Source organism: Halichoeres trimaculatus, unplaced genomic scaffold (assembly GCF_033239565.1).
Source record: "Halichoeres trimaculatus isolate MK-OKI-2021-1 unplaced genomic scaffold, fHalTri1.1 fHalTri1_scaffold_8, whole genome shotgun sequence".
Classification (NCBI taxonomy): domain Eukaryota; kingdom Metazoa; phylum Chordata; class Actinopteri; order Labriformes; family Labridae; genus Halichoeres; species Halichoeres trimaculatus.
The window spans coordinates 22,516,125-22,543,023 of NW_027437186.1; the positions used below are offsets into that span (position 1 = coordinate 22,516,125).

General features: G+C 40.6%; 1 protein-coding gene across 4 annotated transcripts in view; it reads left to right on the forward strand.

Annotated features, from left to right (window-relative positions):
• grid1a (glutamate receptor, ionotropic, delta 1a) overlaps positions 1-26,899 on the forward strand; it is a 343,051-nt gene that overhangs the window by 67,266 nt on the left and 248,886 nt on the right. For all 4 annotated transcript variants that reach the window (XM_074675675.1, XM_074675677.1, XM_074675678.1 and 1 more), the window contains one exon: positions 850-1,005. In XM_074675675.1, the coding sequence (XP_074531776.1) occupies positions 850-1,005 (156 nt within the window). The remainder of the gene's footprint in view (positions 1-849; positions 1,006-26,899) is intronic.

Consider the following 26,899-nt stretch of genomic DNA (forward strand, 5'->3'; position numbering starts at 1 on the left):
AACATTTCATTTTACAGTTTGGAGAGATTTCCTCCCTCTCACACTCCACGCGCAGAATCTCCGTATAATTGGCTTCTTTCCAATTTTTACGCACGCAGCTACTTTAAAAATGACTGGCGTTGTAATCTCAGATAAAAATGTCAATGTCACTGTGAGCAAATTCAGTGCCTGCTCCTCCGCTCTTCCTGCTGCCGCTTTGCTGCTCTCAGTTTACTGCAACAGTCTGGCAAGCAGCAGGTGCTCAGTCACTGCCTTAATACAGAGGTGGGACTCCATCCAGATAATATTGGCTGATGCACAGCTCAACGATAGGTACCCCAATTTAACTTTTCATTTCCTGAAACCTTTTCTTGTGATGTATGTGCTTCTCAAAAGGCAGCTGATGCCATTTTGATAAACAAGAAGGAGAAAGGGGAGGAGGGGGAGAGTGGGGGTGGGGGGCAGGGAGAGACAGTTCAGCTCCAGTATGCCACCATCACTGGGCCTTATCAGAAGAATGCATTCATTTGATAGAGATAACAGCCATCTATCCTGCAAGTTTCGGGACTTCATGCATCAAACTGTAGTGTTCATTGTGGTGTGGGTTGTCGCTGTCCATGGTACTGATATCCTGCTCTGTGCACTAACCCCTGTGTGTGTTTCAGATGTTTAAGAGAAAAATCAAACTCAAAAGAACATGACACAACATTTGCAAACTATTACAAAATTCTTTGAAAAATTGAGGAAATACCTTTAATAAGTCCAAGTAGTCCACTTCAAACATTAATCCTCCCTCCATTTCCAGCAGTACCCTCCCTTTTCTCTTCCTCTCCAAATAACTAACCAACTCCAACTTATTTTATGCAACAGGTGCCATATTTGAGGAAAATGCTGTGCGGGATGACGAGATTTTCCAACTCGCCATCTCTGACCTGAGTCTGAGCGATGACATTCTGCAGAGCGAGAAAATCACCCACTCTGTGAAACTTATTGAGCCTAATAACCCCTTCCAGGCTGTGCAGGAAGGTAAGCCAGTTTCCATTCTCTTTTTCCTTTTTGGCAATGAACTGCTTCTGCTATTTTGTTTGATTACTCTGAGGCTGCAGGGCATGTCAGTGAGGTGATATCCTTGACTTTCCTGATCTGGCATGTTTTTTTCTTTGGACCGCGAGTTGTTGTTGATGTTGATGATTTGGTCTCTATGGAAGCCTTTGATGGTTATACACGTGGAAGAGCTCTGTGTGTGCAAGCTGCTGTAGTAGCCCACCTAAGCAAGGTGTCTTCTGTGGATGAAAAGCTAGGTGGAAGCATTGAGTTAGAGCCCGGCAGACAAGGATAACGTGTTTATGTGAAGTAAAACAAAATGATTTGAAGATGATCAAATGTTATTCCAGTGCCAATATTCTACTTATGCAATTGAGGGAGAGAAAAACATATTTTTCTGTCTTTTAGGTCGCTCTGACAGCAAATCACCCTTTCCCCTTAAATGTTTCATGTCCTCACAGTGGAGCCTCTGTTAGAGCCCAGAGTGTACACACCTTCACAAAAATAGACAGGAAATTAGCAATGAAATAATTTTAGTCAAGGTTATCTCTCTCTGTCACCGAAAGGTGCTCCAACAGACACTAGTCTGCAAGAGTGATTAAAAATTCTTCCAGTAAAATGAACCCAGACTTTAATAGGCTCCTTGGGACCTTCAAAAGGCTGTTTATGTCCCCTGCACTTTTTGTTGCCAGCCTGTACTTTTGTCCCCAGCAGCGCAGAGGCCTTGATGACTCATTGCTATTCATAGTACCCCTGACAGGCAAAGAAAGATAATCATATGTTCTGTCTTTTGCTACAATAACTATCCCATGTCATTTTGCTGTAGCCCTTATGGGGAGAGAAAGGGCTCACAGATACTCTTATCCTTGTAACTTAGATCCCGATGAGGCTCACATGTATTAGACAGCCGTTCTGCCTCTTTAAATAAACCAGAAATATAAAGAGGAGATAGTCCAGACTGCTGCCCCTACTGCTACTGCTGCTGCTGTGGAGATGAGATAAAAAATGTATTACACACATGTGTGACTTGGCTAATTTATCAGTCACTGTTGCTTGAGATGCAAAAAGTGCAGTAATTAAACAGACTTGGCAGCAAATCATTTGGCAATTCTGCAGTTTAGTTAAGGCATATAGTTGAAAGATGAAATGTTTGGAACACTATAAAACTGCTATTAGTTTTCTTTAAGTCATCTTTTTTTGAAAACATTTCAATCTACGAGTCTTCTAGATGATTTTACAGCTTAATGTCATGCCTTTAAGAATGCTTGAATACATCCAGCATTACTTGATAGTGCCAAGAAAATAATGAAATTAAAGCTGTGAAGAGAAGTTGTTGCTGAAGAGCTTGTTAGTGCACATTTGAAATAACTTTGAGCTAATTTCCTGCTGATGGACCAGCCTTTCCTTTGCTTTGATTGTGCATCATTTAACATCCTTAATTACTGTTTGCAGTTACTCCCCCTGATAATGACAGATTTGCAGAGGGAGGTGATCAAAGGTGGGGGTGTGAGGGTTCAGTTTCTGGAGACTGAGCGAGAATGCAAGTGCGATAATGTGCAGCTGATGATGTTGGGAGTGATCAATGGGTGTCCCCTGGATTCACACATCACACACAAAGCAGGGCAAAGAGGTGTTGAGTGACAACCCTGAGAAGCTGACCTTTTGCGTTGCTCTTTTGTTCAGCACCGTCCCACTGTGAGTGGCAGTCAGGACCTTGCCATCGCATGGCAAAGAGGTGAGGGAGGGGTGAGAGAAGTGAGGGGAATGAAAAGGAGATGATGGAGTTGGAGGGGAGGGACGGGAGCAAGATTAGGGGTGAGGAGAGCAATGAGAATGAGGATGATCTGTTAAAAAATGGGGGAAATAAGAGAATTATGATCAAGACCTGAATAAACATGAGCGGACAAGAGAGGAGCTGCAGGGGAAAAGGAAGATAGGAGGAAGGTGATGAGGGAAAGTTGCCAGCCTAGTGAAAGGCGTAGTTGCAGAGTCATGTTTATCCTTATTTGGCTCACTCTGTCCTTGCACGGGTGAAGCACATTTAATAATGGGGATGTCACACAGACAGCATGCACATAGACACACACAGCTATATAGGCCTCCCACACACATTATCGTTAAAAGATGACAGCTCAAGGCTAGCTGGTTATATATACTGCTTGACCACACAACTGGCAGATGTCGTCCTATTTATAGGCTGAAGCAACCTGAGACTGAAGAGAGGGGTTTCAACACCTGGAGAGGAAACTCTGTGGACTATATATCTGGTAAAGCGACACCTGTCATGGGGTTTTGGACACAGTTGAGCTCATAATGCTGTCAAAAAATGTCCTGCAAGACCCCACATGTGTTGTATTCCCTCCTCAAATCTTGTATTACATCAAGACAATGACAACAGACATTTTATGGCATGGGAAAGCTGAGATACCTTCTCTAATGTGGCTTTGCAAAATTTAACTGCACATACGGACATTAGGATGAATAATTCAGCTACAGTCAGACATCTCCTGGGACTGCATGTGTGGGTCACATAAGGATATGAGAACAAGCAAAGTCACTTATAGCCTTAAAAAGTTGACTTCTAAGTTGTCACGTTTCTTTATCTTCATCAGCTCAGAGTGAGTATAACTGATGTTTGACTGAATCCGGCTGTAGCAGCTGTTGAGAACAGCAGATGTGCCATTTGCAGTTTTCTTTCCACTGCAGACGTTCTCCTCTTCTTTTGTGCAAGAAATAGAACAGGTCGATAGGTCAGATGATTATACACAAAATAAGCTTCAAAATGCATTTAAAATATAATGTTTTTTTTTCTGTAGTCAAAAAGACAGTGTCTGAAAAGAACAGTGAAGCTGCTACCTTGCGTGATTCTTGAAATGTAAGTCTTTGCATTTTCAAGACAAATTTACAAACCTGAGAGGGATTTTTTTTCTTTTTGCTAAAATCACTCTTTAGAAGGCCAAACTAACACAATTGAGTAACAGTAGTATCGCCCTCAGAATCAGAAATGTTGATGCCAATATTTTGGTGGAAAAACAAAAACAGTAGAATGAGACAAAATGTGCAATGCCCTGAACAAGATCTAAGTACAGGGTGTATCAAAGGTAGATTCTGCAAGATTTCCTGAAAAAAAAAAAAAGCTAACTTTTACAGGAATAACCCTGCTCAGTCGCCACTTCTGGGTCTCTGTATGTGTATTAGTGTATATGTGACGCTAAGTGGCTTTCTGCTAACCAGGTAAGTGTCAAATACCGTGATTAGCTTATGCTAACATACCCAGTCAGGTGCACGTTTCAAGCCTCTTCCACACAAACCCAATGCTACAGGTGGCTGCTGGGCTAGTGAGTGAGGTCGCATAGTCACGGTCAGAGGTCATGGGTGTGTGTGCTGCCACTGGCACTGATCTAAAATATAAAGGGACTATGAAGTTGAGACAGAATACGATTCTGTGTGTCATTATTAATGAGTAATGTAATCATATCTTATCAATTTGATGCTAACGAGAAGTTTGACATGTTTGGAGAGTTTTTATTTTTTTATTTATTTATTTATTTGGAGCATGGACCCATACTGTTTTTTCAGGGAAAATACAAATTCAAATACAAACACCCCTTACTAGTTATTTATGAGGCCAATATTTTGAACAGATGCATGTTGACAGAAAAATGATAGGGGAAATATATATATTTCCCCTATGACTAATATTAGACACCATCCATCTATATGCAGTTTTATTCATGGATTATTTTCTCTTGCAAAGGGAACAGTATGTAAATTCATATATTTTGGTGGTTTGCTTTTGGTACATATTTTTAGAATGGATTTATTATTTACTTCACAGCTTTGGTTGCTGTTGTTTAGAGAACTATTGTCTCTACAAAAATTTTAAAGTTAAAACTACCTGGGTTGATGCAAATTTAGCATGCATTTGGTCATCAACTTAACTGTTCCATTCATATTTATAATAGTTCAAACAAACATACATTGGATTAAAACAGCTGAATGTCAGCAAACTCTCCTGTAGGCTAGTTTCACACATTTGAGTGTAGAAGTAGTTCACTAGCCAGTACCAGCCATTGCTGCTAAAAATAGGTCAAGTTGACCCTAGCGAGCTCACACAACATGAACTTAAAGCTAAAGTACAAACTTAGTTTGACAGTTATTCTGTACTGGATTTATTATGTCTGCTGGACAGCATTTAATCTAATTTGGTCTCCTTTTTAGAGCACTTTTCTTTTTTCATGAGGTGACCATGGAGTTTGGTCAACCTCTGCTGGTTCTCGGGTCTTTTTAAAACACACATTAAGAAGAAAATGGGCTAAAAAAAACAAGCCACCTGAAAACAGTAAGTGGAAGTAGTTTTCTACTCCTCTAATGTGCAGTAATTTGGTGAGTGTTCCTCACTAAGGCCTCTAAAGACAGCACACCACCACTGACCCTCCATTTTCATCCTACCCCTGCCAAGGTAATGTCAAGGAGGATTTAATTCTCTGCCCCTTCTGTCCCTGTAAGCCAATAGACTTTGAAGAACTTGCAGAGGGAGTTTTTTTTTCTCTATATTTTTTCCCTCATTCTCTCATGACAACATTTGAAATAATGGTTTCTTTGAAGGTGTGTCCACGGGTAATGTGATATCCTCCATCTGATTCTCTGCTTGTGACAACTCATTACTCGCTGTGTGTGATGGAATGCTGCCCTTTCACTATTATTGTCCCGGTGCATTCAATAATACTGCATAATTCTAGGTAATGGATTTGTTTATTTTTTTTTATGTCTTTTACCAGCCCGACATGCAGGGGGGATGATCAGGCCATTTTAGCAGCCCCCGTTAATTACCCAGCGGTTATTTTAATCAGTCATAAGCTCCTCAATGGGCTGTGTAAAGGCCTGCTGGTGCCTTAATCAGCTAAGTGATGTTGCAGCAGAGGTTTACCTTTCACCATTTAATCCCCTCACAATGTGAAGCCCATTACTCTGCATTCATGCAGGGTTAACCTTTGGTGGGATGCTTGTGTTGGCACTCTGGCGGTCTAGTTCATGGTTAAAGAAAGGGTATGTTTACCCCCGAAGAGCTGTAATACCTACCAGCTAGCTTGATGAAATGGAAAGGTTCAAAGGCTTTGGAGCTAAAATTTTTCCCCCATTCACAGAAAAAGGCCAAGAAACAAGTTAATATGAGAACAGAACGTTTAAAAAGTAGCCAATAAAAACGATTGAAAGTCCATTATCTGTTTGAGGAAGTCTTGCAGTAGTGGCCAAAAAGTTAAGAAGCCAAACTATCAGATGTCTACAGGGTGTATCTGCCACCATCAGTAGGTTTCAACAGATCATTCTGTCCCTATAGCAACTGCTACTTCTGCCACACTAAGGTGGCTTGGCAGTATTGCTGTGCTGGCCCTGTGAAGCCAAACTATAATAACCTAAATCATGATCTGTCCTTACTGGAGCCAACCTGTTCCAGTGCCTTAAGTGAACCAAACTGTGACTGTGACTTTTTCACGGAATGAAAAACAAAAAGGTTTAAGCGTAGTTCCACTTAAGAGCATGGTGAGGATAGGAGAAAGATCATGGTTTGTGCTTAAAGGGGCTGTGAGGAGTTTCTAAGTGATCTTGCAAAAGTCTCCCTTCTAGATTGATGCCTGCTCATAATCTACACTTTAAATTCTTTATTATCAGCACAAATAATACAGGTTACAGGTTATTTCAAAGTGCTACTTCTTAGCCCCCCCCCCCACTGGGTTAGGACTGATTTGCAGCACGTCTGTGTCTCTGTGACAACACCACATAGGCTAACTAAGCTTAGTAGTGAGAAAAGAGATCAGAGTGTTTTTCTCTGCTGGAAACGATTCCTGTGATTAATTTTGTAGTGATGGTTGACACAGGAGCCTAACTGTCAAACAGAAAAAGGACAGAAGAGCAGAAGAAAGCTGAACAGGAGAGTGATAGCGCAAGGCTAACACAGGGGCTTAACTGTTAGTGATGATTTTCAACCCAACCCACATGCAGCAGTTATTCTGCAGAGGTTGAGAGAGTGAGGTCACGTTAGCTCTGCTTGGAAGATGACTGGCAGGACATAACCAGTTGTAACTTTACACATTACAGACATGTCTCAGGGCACGGGGCTGTCACCTGCACTAAATATAGACTGCTACTGAACTACACACATACTGACAGTGTTTACTCATTCACCTTAGTCTACACGTTCGGCAGAGTACCAGGCTGCTGATAGTACTGTATATAACCAGCTACTAGAATGTTTGCTTGATGTCACATTTCAACGTAACATAACGTAACAGTACTGATAAATACCTTACCTCGTCGCAATGCATCCAGTAAAAAAAATTGTCTTGAACATAGAAAATTAGTTTCGAGCTGATATGTTTTTAATTCCAAAACAAACACATGCCTCACAAAAAGTGATTTACGACAGTGTGCAGGGACCCCAGGCCTGAAGGTGGTAAGGTAGTCCAATTAAAACAGATCCTCCTCATAGCATCTTTAAATTGTGATCTTAATGGATTTTCACATAGAGGGGTTCCAGCACATTTCACCTCAGTCTATTTCAAATCATTGGCCTCCATCTAAGACTATTCTTGAAGCCCAGAATAACAACAGGCATCAATGGGAGAGCAGCTTTGGGGTCTTACTCGTCCTTTCAGGCTCCTGATTTGCATAACCACCCATTCCTCATACACTGCCCCTTTGGAGTTCAACAGTGATTACAGTCAGTTGCTGTTGTGCAGAAACATCAGAATGTATTGATGTATAATTTTATTTTTTCTCATTTGAAAACACTTTTTATCTGCTAACCAATAAAAATCTAGTACGACTGATGCAGTTCCAAACATTTTTGGCTAAGGAGAAGCAAATTCCTTCAGTCTTTGCTTTTACACTGAGTTGCAACAGACCATCTTGAAATGGATAACTTTGCTTCAGATACCTCAGATTTCTATTCCAATCTTTGAATAGCTAAGTGAAGGTTGTTACTGTTTCAGTAAGGGTCAAGCAGACTGTTTTTGAAGGAGAAAGTGTTTTAATTCACCGGAGAAAGGCAACTGATGAATAGTCTTTGAGGTAAGAATGAGTTAATGTTAACATAAAGAGCAATATTTTTATAGGTCAAGTGTATCTGAAGTGCTTTACTGCATTTGTGTTTCTACTGTCTTAAGACACTTGATCCCTGGAAGAGATTTTCAAGGTGTGATTCTACTTTGTCATCGATTTTGTAATGTCTTTACATTACACCTGTCGTATATCTGACAGTGCAGTTCTGTGGATTACACCAACCTCCACATGTACCTGTGTATATGTGCCTCTCACATCCTACCGTGTGGATGTCAGTCAAGGGCCTATGGGACCTGCAGCCACCGTGGGCTGACAGACACACTAAAAATACGTATTCCTTCAGCTTTTCCACAGAGTAGCCAGTCAGCAATGTCTGCTACTGAAGGAGTGGAGTGAGAACGTGGAATACAGAGAGGGGAGAGATGGAGAGAGGTCAGTGCCGTTAAATGTCGGATCTGCTTAGCAGGCCAGAGAGTTTTGTCCTGTGTGCTGCACAGGAAGAGCTGGTCTGTGTTTCTCCTCCTCCTGCTGTGATGGACCTCTGTGTCAAATAATCTTCACATCTGTAATAGACTTCTCATTTGGCAGTTCTCAGGCTTCATTTTAAAGGAGCACTGAGACACTTTTAAGTATCCAATTATAAAATAAAAAAGAGAAACCGAGGACTTTGAAAGTGATTTTGGCTTTTGAATCGGAAGACTTGCTCGACTGATTAACTTCAAGAAAAAAAACGCCAATTCACTTAAATGCCACGTCTGATCTGTATTCAAAAGCATCGTTGCCGGCGTGAAAAATGTCACCATGAGCTAGGATTATAGTCATCTTTTAATTTGAGTAAACAGGGCCTGTGCCGCTGTGTAGCGCAGTAACAAGTTTTTGCAGAATCCCGCAAATAAAGAAAATACATAATGAGGGGGGTAGGGATGTGATGCTCTGCCAGTGGTTATCTTTCAACTGATTTCCCTCTATTTTTCACTAAAATGGGGAGAGGAAATGTTTGGTCTGCTATGTAAACAGAATGACTGTATTGCGCTAATTAGAGAGAGTGGCAGTCACATCGGGGTCTTTGTGCCTTTATGCATTCATCACACTCTCCGGGCTGCCGCGCTGGCAGACGGCTGAGAGCTGATTTCAAAGTATTCCCGTTGCCTTTTTCACTGTGGCATGTTTGATTGAGGGTGTTGTAGGGGGTCATTGTGTATAAAGCTGACTAATGGCTTCTGGGTGGTATGATGGCTGTCTGTCTCTGAAGGACAAATGCAAGAAAAACACAGAAAAAAAAACGGAAACAGAGAAATCCTGATTGATGTTCGGCTTTTTGTTCCTTTATATGATGACAACTTGCACACAGGGGCCCTAAATTTGGCATCAGAGGATATATTTTGTGCCATTTAACATGTCAAACTGCAACATCAAGGAATCAGGCAGCCATATTTATCCTGCCTTGCAACTGTAATTGTTTTTGTGAAAGAAATTAAACACCTGTATTGATTTTTTTTTTTGGTCATGATATCTGACTTATGATGAATGGTTGTTGGACAAAAAAAAGTTACATTTATCAGAACACCTGTGCACAAACATGTCACACATAACTCACAAGCTGCCTGTTGTACGTACACAAGAACACACACACACACACACACACACACACACACACACACACACACACACACACACACGACATATGTTTTTCCTATCACAGGTCTCTCAGCCCCCATGTCTTATTCATGTTCTCGTCCTCTCTGGTGGGACAGATTTATAACGAGCTGTTGAGAACACCGTGACAGATGTTAGTGCTTTACAAATACCCCAAAACAGCCCCCAACCACCGCTAGGGGATTGGCCATCAATACTACTCTACCTGTTAGTGTGAGGGAGACTGTGTGTGTGCGTGTGTGTGGTAGAGAGAGAAGGCCTGGAGGAGACATCCTGTCTATTCAGATTGATGCTGATGAGGCCCCCAGCCGGTGTCCTTTGTGATACATTCTCACCTTACTAGCATCATTTCTCTTTGTACGCAGTTATGCTTCGACTTTATTGAGCAGCAGAGATGACAGAGATGAGAGGGGTGGTGAAAAAAGAGTGGGTGTATGAATGGTGTGAGAGGATTTGTTTGTGAACTAGGCTCTGAAAATGTGTGTGGTTTTACACTGTGATGTATTTGCGGTAGTTTTTTGTGCAGGTTTTTTTTGTGTGTTTGCAGATGTCTTGAAGAAGTAGTGCTGCTCTTTAGTGGGAGCTGGTATTGGCGGGGCGAAATAGTTCAGCAATGGGGATTGCAATGATGCTGACGAGCTCAAAGAGAAGTGTGTATAATTTACTACCCACCACCTGAACCATTGGCGGGGAAGACGACTCCAGGAAGGAAGACAAGGAGCCCCAGAGTAAATCTTATTAGAGGCTAAACAGGAGTCAGCCAAGGAAACGCTGTGCTGCTATCTTCGACTTCTCACCCTTTTCAGATAGAGGGAGGAGAAAGATGCAGGGGGCGAGAGGGCTAAGGTAGTGAATAGAGGAGCAGAGAGGTGAAGCAGAGTGCACGACCTGGGAGAAAAAGAAAATAATGGAGGAGGCAGAGTGAAAGACAAAGCAGGGATGTTAAATTTCAGGCTGTATTAAAGACAAGAGGCAAAATCATTTACAACTGAGGCCATGCTCTCTACACTCCCTACGCTCATTGATGACGAGGTGCCAAACTGTATTTTGGAGGCGTAGTTTGTATTAGTGCCCACAGACTCAGAAACCGAGTGGGACCATCTGTCACCAGAACCCCCTCCAGTCTCCCCCTGAATCCCTGTCTCTCTCCCTCACTGCCATGGATTCTCTACCATGGCCAGGCAACATGGATTTTATCCAAAGATGAGGCTAAGCTAGTGTGTAAGCTCTCTCTGAGTGAAATCAAAACCCAGCTTAAACCTCATGAGTGAAAGCCGAAATAAAAAGTATGGAGTGGGAAAAATGCACTCATCACTGAAAACTCGATTGAATATTCATTTGACATCAGTGTACTTCAAAGAGTTTGGCTGTACAGTAAAAGGAACCCCAAACAACCACATTAGACTCTACTTCCTCATACTGTCATGATAGTCTGTATTATTGTTGTCTCACTTGCAACAAAGCTTCCAAGATCAGAGGATCATCATCACAGATTGTCTAGGCCAAAAAGACTAATCCAATATGAATAATTCAAGTGACTGTGTTATTGTTTCTGAATTATTTACCTTTATTAACACGGCAGACATATGCCATCTTATCGAGCCATGGCAATACAACATCAAGTCAAATCTTTCTGCGAGTTCAAATATATTTCTGCTCTACTAATCCTTCACAATTACAGTGCATGTGCTCATTGTGGGTTGTACAAAAGAAAGTTGTCACAGCTGGCTTTTAATCATCACTGCAACAAGCATTTGAAATCCCACGCCATACAAATCACTGAGTTGCCCTTTTCTCTTTCAGTTCATTCATTGTAAAGAGTGTTGAATTCAGCAAGAGCAGCCCACCAACACAACAGAGTCATCAGAGTCAAAATAAGAACAGTTGTGGTTTAATTATAAGGTTATCTTGCTTTAATAGCTTTGAAGCAAAATGTTAGTGTAACAATCAACTGATGGCTGTATTTGTCAAGTTTTCCATAATCATTTAAAACAGCTGCAGCCTTCCATGTTTTTTTTTACTAAAATTTTGACAGGAAACTGTCTTTGAAAAGCAAATGTAGTAATATATATCCATTTGAAACCAAACAGACAATTCATTGTGCCCCAACTGTATGACTGCGTTGTTTCATGGCCACAAGGTGACATAAAGTGTGATTACCTTCAGTGTAATGGACTCCATGACAGGTGGTTATTTACAGTTAGGGTAATGTACTCAGAGCAGGTTATTACTGTGGAAATAAACCCCAGCAGGGTGATGCAGGACTCATAGAGAAACTAGAAGTTATTTTAAAAACCTTCACTGAAAAAATTAATCTGTAGCAACAATAAACTCTGTGGCTGTTAGCATCAGCATTCTGAGTTGTTATCACCCTTGGTAGACTGAAGTACCACCATTTTTATTTACTTTATGTATTTCCTTCTTTTTTGGTCACTCCTGTGCTACTTATCTTTAAATAGAGAGAGCTACCAAAGTAAAGAAGGGTTTTCATTTGAGCGCCGTGGATGTTGGTTCCATACTGTGTGTAATTTGTTTGATAAGTAAGGCATAATGCACAGTAAATTGAAAGCTGGTCATATGGAGTCTTTTTGCTCACCCTCTTGGTCTTACTTTGCATTACCACCTGTTTTATTTACATTAACTCGCTTTTTACCTGCATAACAAGCATAGATACTAAAAGCAGTAAGCAGAGAGAAAGTTGTCTTATAGTATCTAAATTAATGCGCACACTGTTTTGTCTACTGTGAATACTCTTAGTGCTGTCTAACTGTTGGCTTGTCTCTTGTGTCTGCACACATGTGTAATGCCCCCCCATTTGGAGGTTGCACTGTATTGAAAATTATACAAGGTCCCGATCTATGGTATCCCACCCACTCAGGCTTCAACCCTGGTCCCACTGTTTCAGGCGAGGTTTCAAAGCAGCTACAGAGCCTACTGACGGAGAGAGTGAGGATTACAGAGGGAGATGTAGTAAGCAGCGTTATTGCACTGTTTGCATTCTAAGGTCTGTTCAAACCCAAGACGATGGGAGTAATCCATTATTTCAACTGAACAAGACAGGTTCATCATCTTGCATTATCACAAAACTGAGACACGTAGTCAGTCTGTTTGCTTAGACACAACATGCTCCCAAAGCATTAAGCTGTTTTTCACTGTCACCTAAATGACTTGATGCGTACTTTCCACTAACGGCATAAAAAGCCCAGCGGTAATGTGCTACTACTACTTCCTTCATGCCACAGTATTCACTTAGGATTCATTTATTACTGTTTTGATTCATATTTGTGTGCTTTGCCTTGAAATTGTATAGTCTGGTGTATTTTATTGATGTCTCTTGAATTCAAACACCACAGGTTTCATCTGACTCAGTTCCTCAGTCATAGTTCTGGCTCAGGTTGGTTTTGTTGGTTTTCCAGCAAAAAGTTTCAAAGTTTTTACAACCTTTGGCAGAGAAACACTGTTTTGGAACAATTTAAATCTAGATATCCTTATCTTTTATTCTATTACTGATCATGAGCCTGTTGGTCAGACTGGAAAGTCTAAAGACATTAACATGACATTTGCTAAGGACACATTTGGTCACTGGAAAATTATATGCGACAACTTTCCTGATCCCCTGACACCACCACCGGATTGACATTTACTGTTTGCAGTGAAACATTTCAACATCTGCTGGATATAGTTGTATAAAATCTTGTACAGATATTCATATCACACCCAGGATTAAGTGAAATTGCATGAAGAGATAATTGAATCCTGCTCTTACCAGCCAATAGATGTTTTTATTCAATACTTAACCGTATTATGTAACATGGTTGAAGCGAAATCATTAGTAAAGCATTCAATTCAATTATTCTGCAATGAGAGCCTCAAAACAGTGAAGATGAAGAAATTGGTATCAGATGGTGCAACCATTAAAACTAGTTTTCATTTGTTTCCATCTAATTAACATTTTAAAAAAACGTACACATGCACACCATCTGCCTGGGTCTGAAGATTTGTGGCTCTCTGTTTCATATCTTCCTGCTCTCCACCATCGACATGATAATACAAGTTTTTACATTTGTTGAGCAATTGTTTTTATGGGTTACTCTGACTAGAACAGCTGTTTTCGAGTACCTCACCTGTGATGTGACTGGAAGAGAGAGTAATGGTTTATCAACATGCACTCTGCCTGAGCCACTTCATATAACCCTCTCTTCTGCTTCACATACATGAAATAAAATAGTCCATGTGCCCGTGCCGGCCGCGCTTCTCTGAGTAAAGAGATGCCCTGACATTGGCACTCTTTTTCTATCTGCCCTGTTCCTTTGTTCTGGCAGAAGAAAGGACAGTCAACACCTCCATTTAAACTTTCCAGACTGCTTCAGCTCCTCTGCCACGGGGGACAAGCGCAAAAAAAGCAACAGTGACACTACATGGAATACAAACTAAATATAAAACAAAGCTTATTTTGCAAAGAAAGGACAGACAAAAGCTGAATATTAACTTCCCAGCAAGCTCAAAATTGTACCAAAATTATGGATCTGGACATGTGGCTGCAGTAACAGGATGTCAATTCCGGGACTACATCTCTGGGACCATTGGGTTGTTGAAAAAAAGACAGAAAGACAGTGAAAGTGAAGCATTTTGCAACAAAGTGCATAAAGTAGTGCTATAAAAAGCAATGAGGATTTCAAAATTACAGTCCCACAAGTGCTGTCTTCAATTTACAGACACAGTGTACTCAGTTTTATGCAAGAAAAACAATAACGTTAGTTGAGGTTAGCTTAATTTGCAGTGAATGCAAGGTGGCTCAACATGCTATGCGCATTGAGCTAGTTCACCGCCAGTCATAATGCCATTTTTGTAGCAGTATGTTTGTTGTTATGGCTTCCATTAATGGAATGGACATGTCTTACCCACCAAGCTGACCCACCTGTGCATGGCAGCAACACGAGCATGATTAATCAAGTCCAGCTTAAAATAACTTTACAATAGACCCCATGTGGTGCATTTAAGCTGTGTGTAGCTACAGAAACAGGTCAGTCACCAGAACATGCTGACTTACACTGAGTGACTAGGCAGAACTAGCTTTGTCCTCCAGATAACTGCATACATTAAACAAGTAAAAAAAAAAAAAAAAAAAATGTTTATGTGGTTGGATATTACAAGCAGCCTTTTGTACAATGGAGATTTACCATAGAGCTTGGACATAGGGGGATTGTAAATTGTATTTTTCTCTCTCATCAGTTATTATTATGCAAATATTCAAACCTTTAAAATGACTCCAAAGTATTTTGGGTTTTTAAAAAGGGTTATTTAAATTTTAGAAAAAGGATGAAAATAACCCCCCTCTAAAATCACACTGTCATGGAGTCATACATGTCCAAACAGAGGGGTTTTTAACATTTCAAATATTAAAATAAAGTCAGTTTGCCACAGCAGAGAGGAGCACAAGAGGGTTTTCACTCTGGAAAAAAAAAACAAAACAAAACACAACCTTTAATAACCAAATGATGATGTGGTTGACTTTTAGGTACGGGGCAGATAGTAAGAGGGTGTGTAAAACACACACAGACACACACACACAGACACACAGACACACACACACACAGACACACACACACACACACACACACACACACACACACACACACACACACACACACACACACACACACACACACTCACACACACACACTCACACACACACACACACACACACACAGAGCGGGATAACAAACCAACCCACCCCAGTGCAGAAAGAAGATTGGCTCTAGTGATTTTCAGCCACTTAGAGCCCTAGTTTCTTGTGCCTCCACAACTACACACAGCAGTGAACAGTGTGTCCTGGTCAACACCAGAAATACACACACAGAAAAAGCCAAATGAAATGCTCCGTGGAGCCACATACAAATGCATTTAAACCCAGGAAACAGGACAAAAATGTCCACAATGTGAAGCCTTATCTCTTCCAACAAGAACAAGAACAATATCACAAGAAGAAAAAGACTCCTCGGTGTGAAAATATACAGAAAGGGACAAGGAGGAGGAGAAGAGAAGCAGATTGCCTGGAGGGGAGAGAGAGAAGAACTGTAGAGGAGGAGGAAGAGGTGGCAACATTTCAAATCATCTCTCTATCTCCTCCTATTCTTTTGGACAGCAGGAGGACGTCTATCACTGCGATGTCATTATTTCTGGCAGCGCCAGTTTCCTCCCTAGCAACGCCCTGGCAGGCAGTGCTACTAGGAAGAGAGGCTGGGAGAATGAAGCATTTCCCCATTGAGAAGTTGTCCCACACTGACTCACCCTGGTCCCATTCAGCGCCTTGAGAAAACCGTCTTTTGACAAAGTAAAAATGGAAGCTACTGGACACAATTGCATTCAGCTGAGTACAAACAGCTTGAGTGCTTTTACCCAGGCTTGTATGGGAGCTAATGGTGTATATCTGTGTGAGGGTGTGTGCACAGACTATACTTTTGATTGTATAAAAAACAGAGCTCATCCTCTCTTGAATCTCTTGAATGGAGCTTATGAACATTTGCTGTCCATAAACATCAATGACACTCTTCTGTGTCTTCATGATGCATCATACTGTCATCTCACAAGCAGCTTGTCCAACTTCACTTGGGTGATCGAGTGATTTAATGCCTTCATCTGAGGCAGTGGTTGATATGGCAACGTTTCTCCATTGGAGAGAAAGAAAAAAAAACTCCCAGTCCACCTGTTGATGAAGGAAAAGAGAACTAGAAGTGTGAGGATGAAAATGATGTTACATTCGCTGCTGGGATGAAAATCAAGGCACATGTTGGAGAATGAGTCAAGCACCATCGTTTGAAACATCCGTCATATGCGTACTGATTTTCTCCCTCTGATAAGTGATAAAAATCAAGCTCTTGAGGGGGAATGTTTGGAGAAATTTCTCTCAGAAAACGGTGATGCCAGCTTACAGGGGAATTCTTATTCTGTCAGTAGTAATGACTGTGCACTGAGCAGTGCCCTATTTCCTTTCAAATTAGTCACTTTCATTTCAAAACAGCTTTATATAATGTGATCCTTTGTGGAGTATGAAACAGAGATGGGATTAGGGATTAGTGACGGGAATAATCAGTTTTTCTCCATGTCAGGGAAAAAAAGGTAGAGATTTAAGGACCAAGCATGGTTCTTTCTTTCCCCTCTGAACTTAAAAGATAGATAAGTCAAAGTTTGTCTAATGATCAGTGACTATTTTTCAGTGTTTGTGTGTTTCCCTGCGGATATTCAAAGGATTGATTGCTGCCAGTTCAATAGAAGTTTTACAGAGTCTCCTGAGACAAATCTGTTTTAGTTTTCTGGGTAGTGAGCTGGCATGAAATACTTTAGGGAAATTTGTTTTGAAGCTTTCCTGAATTGTTTTAAACAACATCGGTTTTAATTGACTGGGATCAGTTCAAAGTCAAAAGTCTATCTCCTTTGTTCAAGCTTCAGAATAAAAACCTTGTTTGAAATTTGTTTGAAGATGTGGAGCGCAACACTAAATGGCTGAATTCGCTTTACCTTCAGTGAGGCATTGAGACAAGTCGGAACATTTGTAGGATTTAGAGCTGCTATTTTATGCTCAATCGTTAAAGAGCTAACAGAAGGTTTATTATGAGCCAGATCCGGCCTGTGCCACAGTTGGTGTTCATTAACAATTAAGAATTGGTATTTCTTCCTGTATACATGCATGCTTTTGTGAAGACTTGGTAACAACCTCCCCTCCCTTCCCACCCACTTAAGTGAGAAGCGAGTGCACAGCTTTTAGGATTTTAGGTTAAACAGTGTAAATCTCTGATTACGTGTTCGTATACCGGAGCACCATGTCTCAATAGGAGAGGCTTTTGGGATGTGTCATCAATAATCTCTGTAGTCCTGTAATGCCTTTCAATCCTCAATTTTCAGTGCTGTTGATGCCATTCCAGCTTTAGCTGTCCCTTTAAACTAACCATCACTTTCCATGCCTTTTTATGATCCTACACAGCCAATCTTAGCATCTTTTGTTGCCTTTAATGTCGCCCTCTTGCACCATATCTGACTGTATGTGCCGTATGAATGAAGTTTATCTCTCTGCTGGGTTGCAGGAAAGAGGAAAAAAAGCTTCAGAAACTTTCTGGTCGCTGCTTCCGACAGAAATGGATTACACCTGGCAGTGATTTTCACAAGGATCAATGCAGGGGCTTGAAATAGGGAGAACAAGGCCACAGAGCGAGGGCGCTTTGTAGATCCTGTGGTGCTCCCTGACCTTGGACAGTGGTGATTATTGATTTGGGCTGATTATTACTTAGCCAAGGATCTGGAATTCAAAAAGAGTGTTATTAGACCATTTAATATAAACTAGCTTGGGTAAATTGTGTGCTGGAAGAAGTACAGCTCAATAAATAACGTAAGATGTGCAATATTTGCTTTGGATACAGGCCAGAATAATACACAGATCTCTGGATTATGGTACTCTGCTTTTATGAATGTGTGATGTGAACCACAATAATTTTTGAATAAAAGAGTATTGAATGAATATTTTACTTAAGTTATAGTCTTTAGTACAAAATATGAATTATGTGCAGTAGGGCTGCAACTGACGATTATTTTTAGTGTCGACTAATCTATCAATTATTTTTTCGATTAGTCGATTAATCACGATTATTTTGAGTTTCAACCTAATTTGGCCTTTAAAAGGTTCAGACCTTTATAATTCAACCTGTGTTTTGCATTTTTACTGCATTTACCCAGAGTTAGGTTCTCACCTCTGATTGGTCAGCCCTGTGTCACGTTTGTTTGTCTTTATTTCATTCATGATGACGTGAAAAAATATAAGTACTAGGCTATACAAAAAATAAATAGGCTAAATCTCAAACTGAATGAAGCAGGTAACAGGAAAATTAAGTTGTTGTACGCAGTGTTGGACAGACCGCTTATTAGTGACTTTGGGCTCGTTTTCTAATGTTTATTTGCTCATTGGGGCTTGCTTTGCTCTCTGTGCGATCCCGTCTGAATCTCTCCCAGCTCTCCATGACAACGCGTTAAGTTTCGTTTCTCTACATGCGCTACTTCCACTTCGCTCATGCACACTCCGCCCCTCCTCCTCCTCCCCGCTGAGTGTTACCGCTGCAGTGTGAGCTTGAGAGTAATAAATGTCCTCTCTTTTCTAAAGTTTGGGGAGTTTTGACACTAGTTTGTCGCTTAGATCCTGAAAAACTGTCTGTAACAGAGAGTGAAGGAGACTCTCTAGATCACGTTATCAGACGCTAAACTCCGGGAGCTGACAGGCTCCGTCAGAGCCTCCGTCAGTGCACAGCGCTCTCTGGAAGTGGAGATTTTTCCTCATCAATATTCCTCAGCTATGAACTTAGTGATCTTTTCCCATAAAAGTATCCAATAACACAGCACCTCATGGTGTGAACTGAAGTTACAAATGAGTATTACCCCCTGGTATTTGATTTCACCATACGACAACAACAATAAAAACAATAATACGACGCGTCGACTATTAAAATTTGCGTCGATGAATTTTTTTCGTCGACGTAGTCGATTATGTCGACTAATCGTTGCAGCCCTAATGTGCAGTAACTTTCCAAAAATAATCAAATAAACAAACATAATAAATTGTATATACATGCTTGCACAAAACATTTTTTTCAACATAAACAAAAAAATAAACTGAAACTGAAAAAGGCTGAAGCAAGGCTTATTTTCGCCTATCCTGTACAATTACGGCTGCTCAATAATTTGTTTTGATGACTTCTTTATTTTCCCCAATTTTTTTTGCAGTTGACTGGTTTTTCTGGCAAAAAAAAAAAAAATGTTCGTCTTGTTTGTTGAGCAGGTTAAATTCTTGTAGATTCTCACTGTGACTACTGAGTCTAGTCATACCAATGAGGTCTCTCATGTTTTGTTTGATTCAACCTTGTTTGTAAAAGCAGACAAAACAAGGTAAGGTTTTAGAATTTGTGAGCCGTGAGAGAAAAAAATAAAAGATTATGCAGCCTTTTTTTTCTGGGATTACTTTTTTGAAGTTATCCACTCTGCTCTCCTCAGAGGTAGAAAAATGAGGTATGATCACATACCTCATTAAAGGTGTGAGAGTTTTGGTTTTAGGATTTTTTTATTATTATTATCTTATTTAAGTCAGCAGGATCTTTCCACTATACTCTGTTCTCATGACTAATAGAAATTGGAAAAGTAGTCACATTAAAATAAAACTGCTCCATGTAAACACCTCAGTCTGAGGATCATTGGGGAGGAGATTTTATTCTGTTCATGAATTTTGGTAAATCCTGTTAAGTATATGGATCAGTTTCTGTTTAAATACTTATCAGGAAATTCCCGTCTGGCTTGGTTAAAATTACTCTTGCTATTTATTTCTGCTTCATGTGACATGGCTAGTTACTGCTGATTCCTGATGAATGGATTGAGATATTGTGTGAGCAAAAAAAAACAAACTTTGGATAAACAGCATATTTTTGCTTTTATTTAACAAGAACCACTTTCAGTCAGAAATGTAGAAGAACTGAAATGTAACCACAGTTTTTAATTGTCGTGGGAATTCAGTGAATCTTTCCTGCTTGCTTATTCCTTACAGTTTTTAAGGGCATGAAAATATCTTCATGCTGAACTAAAGGGGCTTTTTTTTACTTTTTCTTACAGTTCTGCAAGGCACAATCATCCATAGGGGCCAATTTATCATTAAAAATAAGGGGCCAGTGACGTAGTACGGTAATTCAGGTTTACAATAAACTTGAATGTCATTCTCCTTTTTTTCTTTGGAAAACTTGTACCATGTGTCAATGAGGGAGATCCTCATAAGTGTTGTGACAGTGATTTAATCATGTTCTCTAACTTTTTTCTTGACATCTGCTTTTTTTCTACTCCTTCTTCCTAGTGTTGCAGTCTGATATTTTCATTAATATTTCACAGCTGAGAAATACATATGGATCTTTTTCCTACTATAGCACAAGGTCACTATTTCTGATAACCCAGAAGATAATAATGTGCCAACAGTTGCGTGAGATTTCTGCCCTACAAAGTGTTCTCTCTCCAGACCTCAGTGCTAAAAGTCATATCAGCATCCCTCGTCGGGGAACACAGACCCACTTTCATCAGCCCTCTCTGCCCGAGGATTCCTTCTTATGAGCTCACCTCTTGAACCTGGAGGCGACCGCTGGCGCTCTAATGATGTGTGCATTTGTAGTCATAGACAGAGTTGGTGAAGGTGTCTGCCTTTATACACAAATGGAGTCTTCGGAGCAGAATCTAGTCATCCCATCCTCATCAGGGTGCGGTCTGACTTCAGAGCTCCATCTTGGAGAAGGCTCACAGCGTAACGATCTCGTGATTAAGTCTGATCAGCAGTGTTGGAGCACAGAAATGGACCACGCTGTCTGAATGGATGATTTAGCTCCACAAAGATATCCTGCTTCTAAATGACCTCACCTCCCTCCCCTAAAAGCTGTAATGATCAAAGGCAGGGATGTCTTTATATCCACTCAGCAGAAACCACCAGAGACCAGAGTTCAGGCCCCACAATTATTAAAGAAGCTTTGAAGTTCCCTTTTTATTACATATGGGATATTCCAGGATGAGATTACAGCCCTCCATGAATATGAATTTATGGTATACACCAGGCACTGTTATACAGAAGAAAGTATTAAATATGATACCACTATGCTGCTATGAAGTCTTTTTGAGATGCCTCTATTATTGTAGTGACTTATAAAGACCATTATTTAGTTTGTTTGGACACACAGTGGGAGAAAAATAACAGCTTTTATGGTCATGCCCACTCATCCCCACATTGTAGTTCAGTAAGTGTAAGAGGGTAGACAGACTTTTGTTCATTTTACTGATTCCCAAGAAAAGGCAGTCGTTGCATGAAGATCTATTTTCACAAAATTAAACAATGGTGACCATGTTGCTCTCTTTTTCATTCATTCTTCAGCACTGTTCAACACTGAAGGTTAGTTTCACAATAGGGTTGCAAAGATTTCTCACCCACTAAACCTCTGCAAATGAGACGTAGCACAAATCGCAAGAACACAAGGGCATGTCTGTGCGCCTCTTCTGTTGTTTACATGAGCCATTGTGCCTTCATTTAAGGCCAAATATTGACACCTCTGTGCAAATAAACCTCAGTGCTACAAGCCCAATTCACAAACACAAACAAAACTTAACATCTGCTGAGAATCTGTGGTAACTAAAACGAAGTATTTCTTAACAATGTCAAACTTAAAATTCCTATTGATCACTGCAAAATACAACTTTACATAATTACTTACGCTATTAATACGTGTAAGTATTACTTTGGCATTATTATTGTATACGAATACAAATTCAGCCTTGATCTATCCATGGCTCATCTCCAGCATACACGGGCTGTTATGAAGGACAGAGATAAGATTTTCATTGATTGGTATGTGGCCAGCTGAAAAAGAAGGAACCTCAGGTGTAAATAATAAAATTTGTAAGCATCATGAATCGACTCTCAACATTTGGCTTATTGGAATATAATTTAGCGACCGGAAATGCTGAGAGCTCATCTCATCAATCAGACAAAACAGGAGCAGAATGCACAGTAGAGCAAAACTTAAGAAAAATGTTTGCACCTGAGTGTCATTAGTCCAATGATCCTTGTAAACTGGACCTTGAGATGGAGGCGTTTGGTGAAGGCAAAAGTACACAAGTCTTGGTGCTGTAAGAGGAGCGCTTACTTCAAGGGACCATTCTTGACTTTTACAGAATTTGATAACGTGATTTTTTTTTCCCTTTTAAAGTGTTTCAAAATGTACTGAATGCGTGTTCTAGTCTACAAGAGTTCATAGTTAGTCCTACATAATGATTAGGTTTTTGGCAGATGATACCGTTACATTTAATTCTGTGTTCTCTTTATTACGGATCGTCTGACTAGTGAATGCCTATGTTTTTGATCATTTTATGTAGATATTCTGCAAAAAGAGGCAAATAAAGTGTGAATATGAGTTTTTAAAAGCCTCGATATCTCATAAATTTGAATATTGCAGGGATACTTCCTTCCACTTATTAAAAATTCTATTTTTGTTTACTGCATTTATATAGTAAGGGTCAGGCTCAACATCTGAAACTCCAAAATGCATCTTATTCAGTGGCGACTGCTGGTCAGTCAAGGAGGGGAAGCTCATTTTTTTCCGGCCTACATCACAAATTTGTTTATTTATTTAAATGTAAATTCACCGTTCCTTTTCAAGAAAATGGTCTGTGACCCTGTCGTACCAACCAGGTGTTTCTTCCAGGGATTTTACCAATGTTCTCTTGATGGCCAGCAGAGCAAGACTGCTTAAACGGCCTTGGCCTATTGTGTTGCGGGCGTAAGACTTGAGCCACTTTGAACAGAAGCTCCTCTCTACAGGAGATGCTCCGGTGGAGGGTTATACTTCAAGGTCGCTGACTGGCTCATTTCACTGTCAATCAAAAAGGGATTCGGCCTCGGACAGATCGTCCGTTGTCAGGGCTGCAGAAAAAATCATCGGAGCCAGCCTGCCCTCCATCCAGGACTTGTACAGGTCCAGGACCAGGAAGTGGGCTGGTAACATCTCTGCAGACCCTTCACACCCCAGACACAAACTGTTTAAACTGCTTCCCTCTGGCCGGTGTTACAGAGCTCTGTGCGTCAAGACGTCCAGACACAGGAACAGTTTCTTCCCCGAGGCCGTCACACTGATGAACACTTAACCTGCCATAAAACAACTCATATACCTCATGTACAGCCACAGTCTCTCTGTTTCTGTTTCCATTGCACATTCATCTTCCATTCCCTGTTGCAAATTGCACATATTTTTATGACATTTATTCAGTGCATTATTTCCAAACTTAAATTGTGTATATATTTTGTATTTACTCTGTGCAAAGTTCTTTATTTAATATTGTAATTATTATTATTATTATTCTCTACTACTGAAGCTCTATTTTTTCTACTTTCGTAATTCTATCCACGTTTGTACTGAGAGAGTGCAGTTTAAACCGGAGTCAAGTTCCTTGTATTCTTGAAAATACTTGGCGAATAAAGGTGATTCTGATTCTGGTTCTGATTCAATCATCACGCAGAAGCCCAGCCCAGCCCACTGCCTCATAGACCCCCAGAGATGCTGAGCGTCTGATGGGCGGGACAAAGCCCAGCGTTTATCCAATGACCGTCCAGTTTCCACAGTGGAACAACAGACTCTACGCTTCCCTGCTGAAGTTAGAAGACGCCCAGCATCTGACTGTGTTAAAGCTCTGAGACTCAGCGGGGATGAATGAGAAGGAGGTCGAGCCAGTTACCTGTGATAGGTAGCTGATTTTGAAAAAAAGATGTAGGAATTCTAGGGCATATTTTGTCAATGAAATGTACACACAGCAGTACATATCACCACTTTTTTGGGGACATTTTAGGGGAAGCTGAGATTCCCTTGCAGTCTTAGAGCAATCGCCACTGATCTCATTGACTTGTTATTGCAGAAAAAGATTTCAAGGGGTAAAAGTAAAAGATCCCCAAGTGACAGTCGAGTAAGGTGGATGTGCCTGTTTGAAAAGAAAATCAGCTTTCTGTTGATTTTTATCTAGAGTTTAAGCTTAATCAGGGCACATAAATGCATTTACTGTTCCTAAAGTAAACATTACAGAGACTATTATTCAGAGTATCTTCCCCTGTCTTATAGGCTTATTCAGGCTGTCTGTGAAAGTAAACACTATAAACTTATATTAACTTTCCAGTCAAGAGTAAAGTGAGTCAATATTTCCTGAGCTGTCCTGTTTTCTGTCCAGATCTCCTCATGTGCTCTTGGTCTTGGTACATTAGCATATAGCTTTGAGAGCTACTTCACACCAGAGCCAAAATCATGGCGTGTGTCAAAGTATTTGGCAGATGAAGTCAATTCTGTTTTTTTAAAAAGTGCTTCCTCCACCCACAGTTCTGCGAAGTGAAAGCAGCCTGGTATTTCACTCATGTGCTATCATTACATCAAGCCAGTGAAGACGGAGCAGCTTTTGTATTCGGCTCACGTTGATGCTTTATTACAAACAACGCAATATAGCCTAATCTGTGCGACCTTTCTGTCACATACGCTAATTGGTGCCAGAAAAAGGAAGGATGACTTTGTGCTGTGTGATGAGGAAGGTGGATTACTTACCTTGCAGCACCTTACATATCCCTGGATGACACAGAGTTGGTGAAAACAGCCTCAGAATTGTTTGCCGTTTCCTTTTGTTTCATTGTTCAACATCTTCAATTGACCGGGCCAGGATAGAAAAATAGTTTAGCTACACTTTTCTTCTTGCTGATGCATGTTTATTTTTGCATTTTCTTCCTCTTTGCCCATGTTTTTTCTCAAGAGGGCTTCCCATTAAAGGCTAAATGTTCAGAATCAGTTTTACTTGTTTTCTCATTACTTCTCTTTCTCTCTCATTTTCTCTCTGCCCCAACTGACTTTTTCCCTCCTATCTAATAACCTTTTCTGTTTCTGCACTTCTCCTCATCATGTACCTTCCTACTCATATGGATTAGTTCTTGGATGGATTCTCCCTGAGGGTTGCAGATAATGCTTAAGCCTGTCAAAGGTCTTACCTGCATCCAAGCTCTGCCTCTATCACTTGGATCACAAATCGAGTTGATGCTAATTAATTTCCCCATGTTTTGCTTTATGCATGAAGTGTCTGAAATACATGGGATGTTGCCAGATTTCCCTCTGCCTGGTGCAGATATACAGCTTGTGTTAAACCCTCAATAAAGAGCTGGTATTGTGCCATGAGCTTCTCTGACGTGATTAGGCTCTCATTAAGTGAAATTTACACCCAGAATTTTGCACGTTTTGTCCAACAAGTCTGTTAATGCTATTACCCGAAGTGTCTTTATATGTTGCCTGCATAGAAAACAACACATGGGTGCCAATTAACCTCGATGCACTTGCTTTGCATGCTTGAGCTTCCAGTTTCACTGACTAACAGGTTTCACAAAGCACTTTTTTGTTTTCCCATCCTCCAGTTCAGCCCCTTTTTGTTAGCTTTTATTGTGTTTGCTCTGGGTTATTAAACTCACTGTAACATTCATGAGAACTCAACCTTGCTGTGTGTACTCCAGTTCGCAGTCCCTTGGCTAACTTTAAAGATACACATGCAATAAAAGAATACATTTGCGATGGAAATTGAACAAAAAAATGCCCCAGCTAAATAGGGTGTTTCTTTTTTTTTTCCTTTGAAATTTGTCGTGATATCATTTGATGTAGGTCACAAAGGGGTTAAAAAAATCAGATTGTTTCTCGTGTAAATCCAGCCAAAGGGTAAAAGCGTGTCCTTTAGGGGTGGGAAATGGGTTGTGATTTATGCACAGATCATGCAGCCATTTGGTATGGGCTATTATCCTGCATATGATTATCATTATTCTCTTTTTGCCTGTTAATCATGGCAATCTCCCAGGGTATGTTGGCAAGGTGATCACATTTAATCTGGCTGCGTAAAGACCACTCCATAGAGGTTGTTTTATCACTTAAGAGAGGAGGCTAGCATTATCCAAATGAAAAACAAGCCGCAGAAGAGGCTGATTTGTCACAGGCTGATTAGAGCTCTCCCTGGCACTCCTCGTCGCCTCTACAGGAACTCTTCAAGGGCATGGTGAGACTCAGAGGGGCCCTGAAAAGAGCTGCGCCGCTGTTTATTTGCACATTTGAGCAGGCAGCGCTGAGAATCTCCCACCCACTGATGGCTTTATTTCTTCACTGCTTCACAGAGGAGCAGCACGCCACCTCTGTAATCACACTGTTCATCTTTGCTTTTATTCCAATCACATTAAATTCTGTTATTCTGTTACCATTAACCAATGTTCTTATTCTGAGAAGAATGATACTTTATGGAGGAGCTCTTAGCTAAGGAGCTTGGATGCAGCAGACGGAAAGTTAGACAATAAACAGCACAGTGGGTGTCAGCCATCAGAACTGAAAGCAATAGGCGCGGAACAAACGACCAACATGAGCAGGAGGAAGCATCCATTTCTATCACTTATTTATGAATTGCACAAAGCTGTCGACACGTCCATGTTGTTCTTCCTGTTTCTCTTAGATGTCCTGTTGTGATAGCATCAAACTCTTGTCATTGCACAGGATCTGATGCAACATTTATGGAAACATGGCCCCAAAGATTTCCATTGTGTGCAGAAACTTGA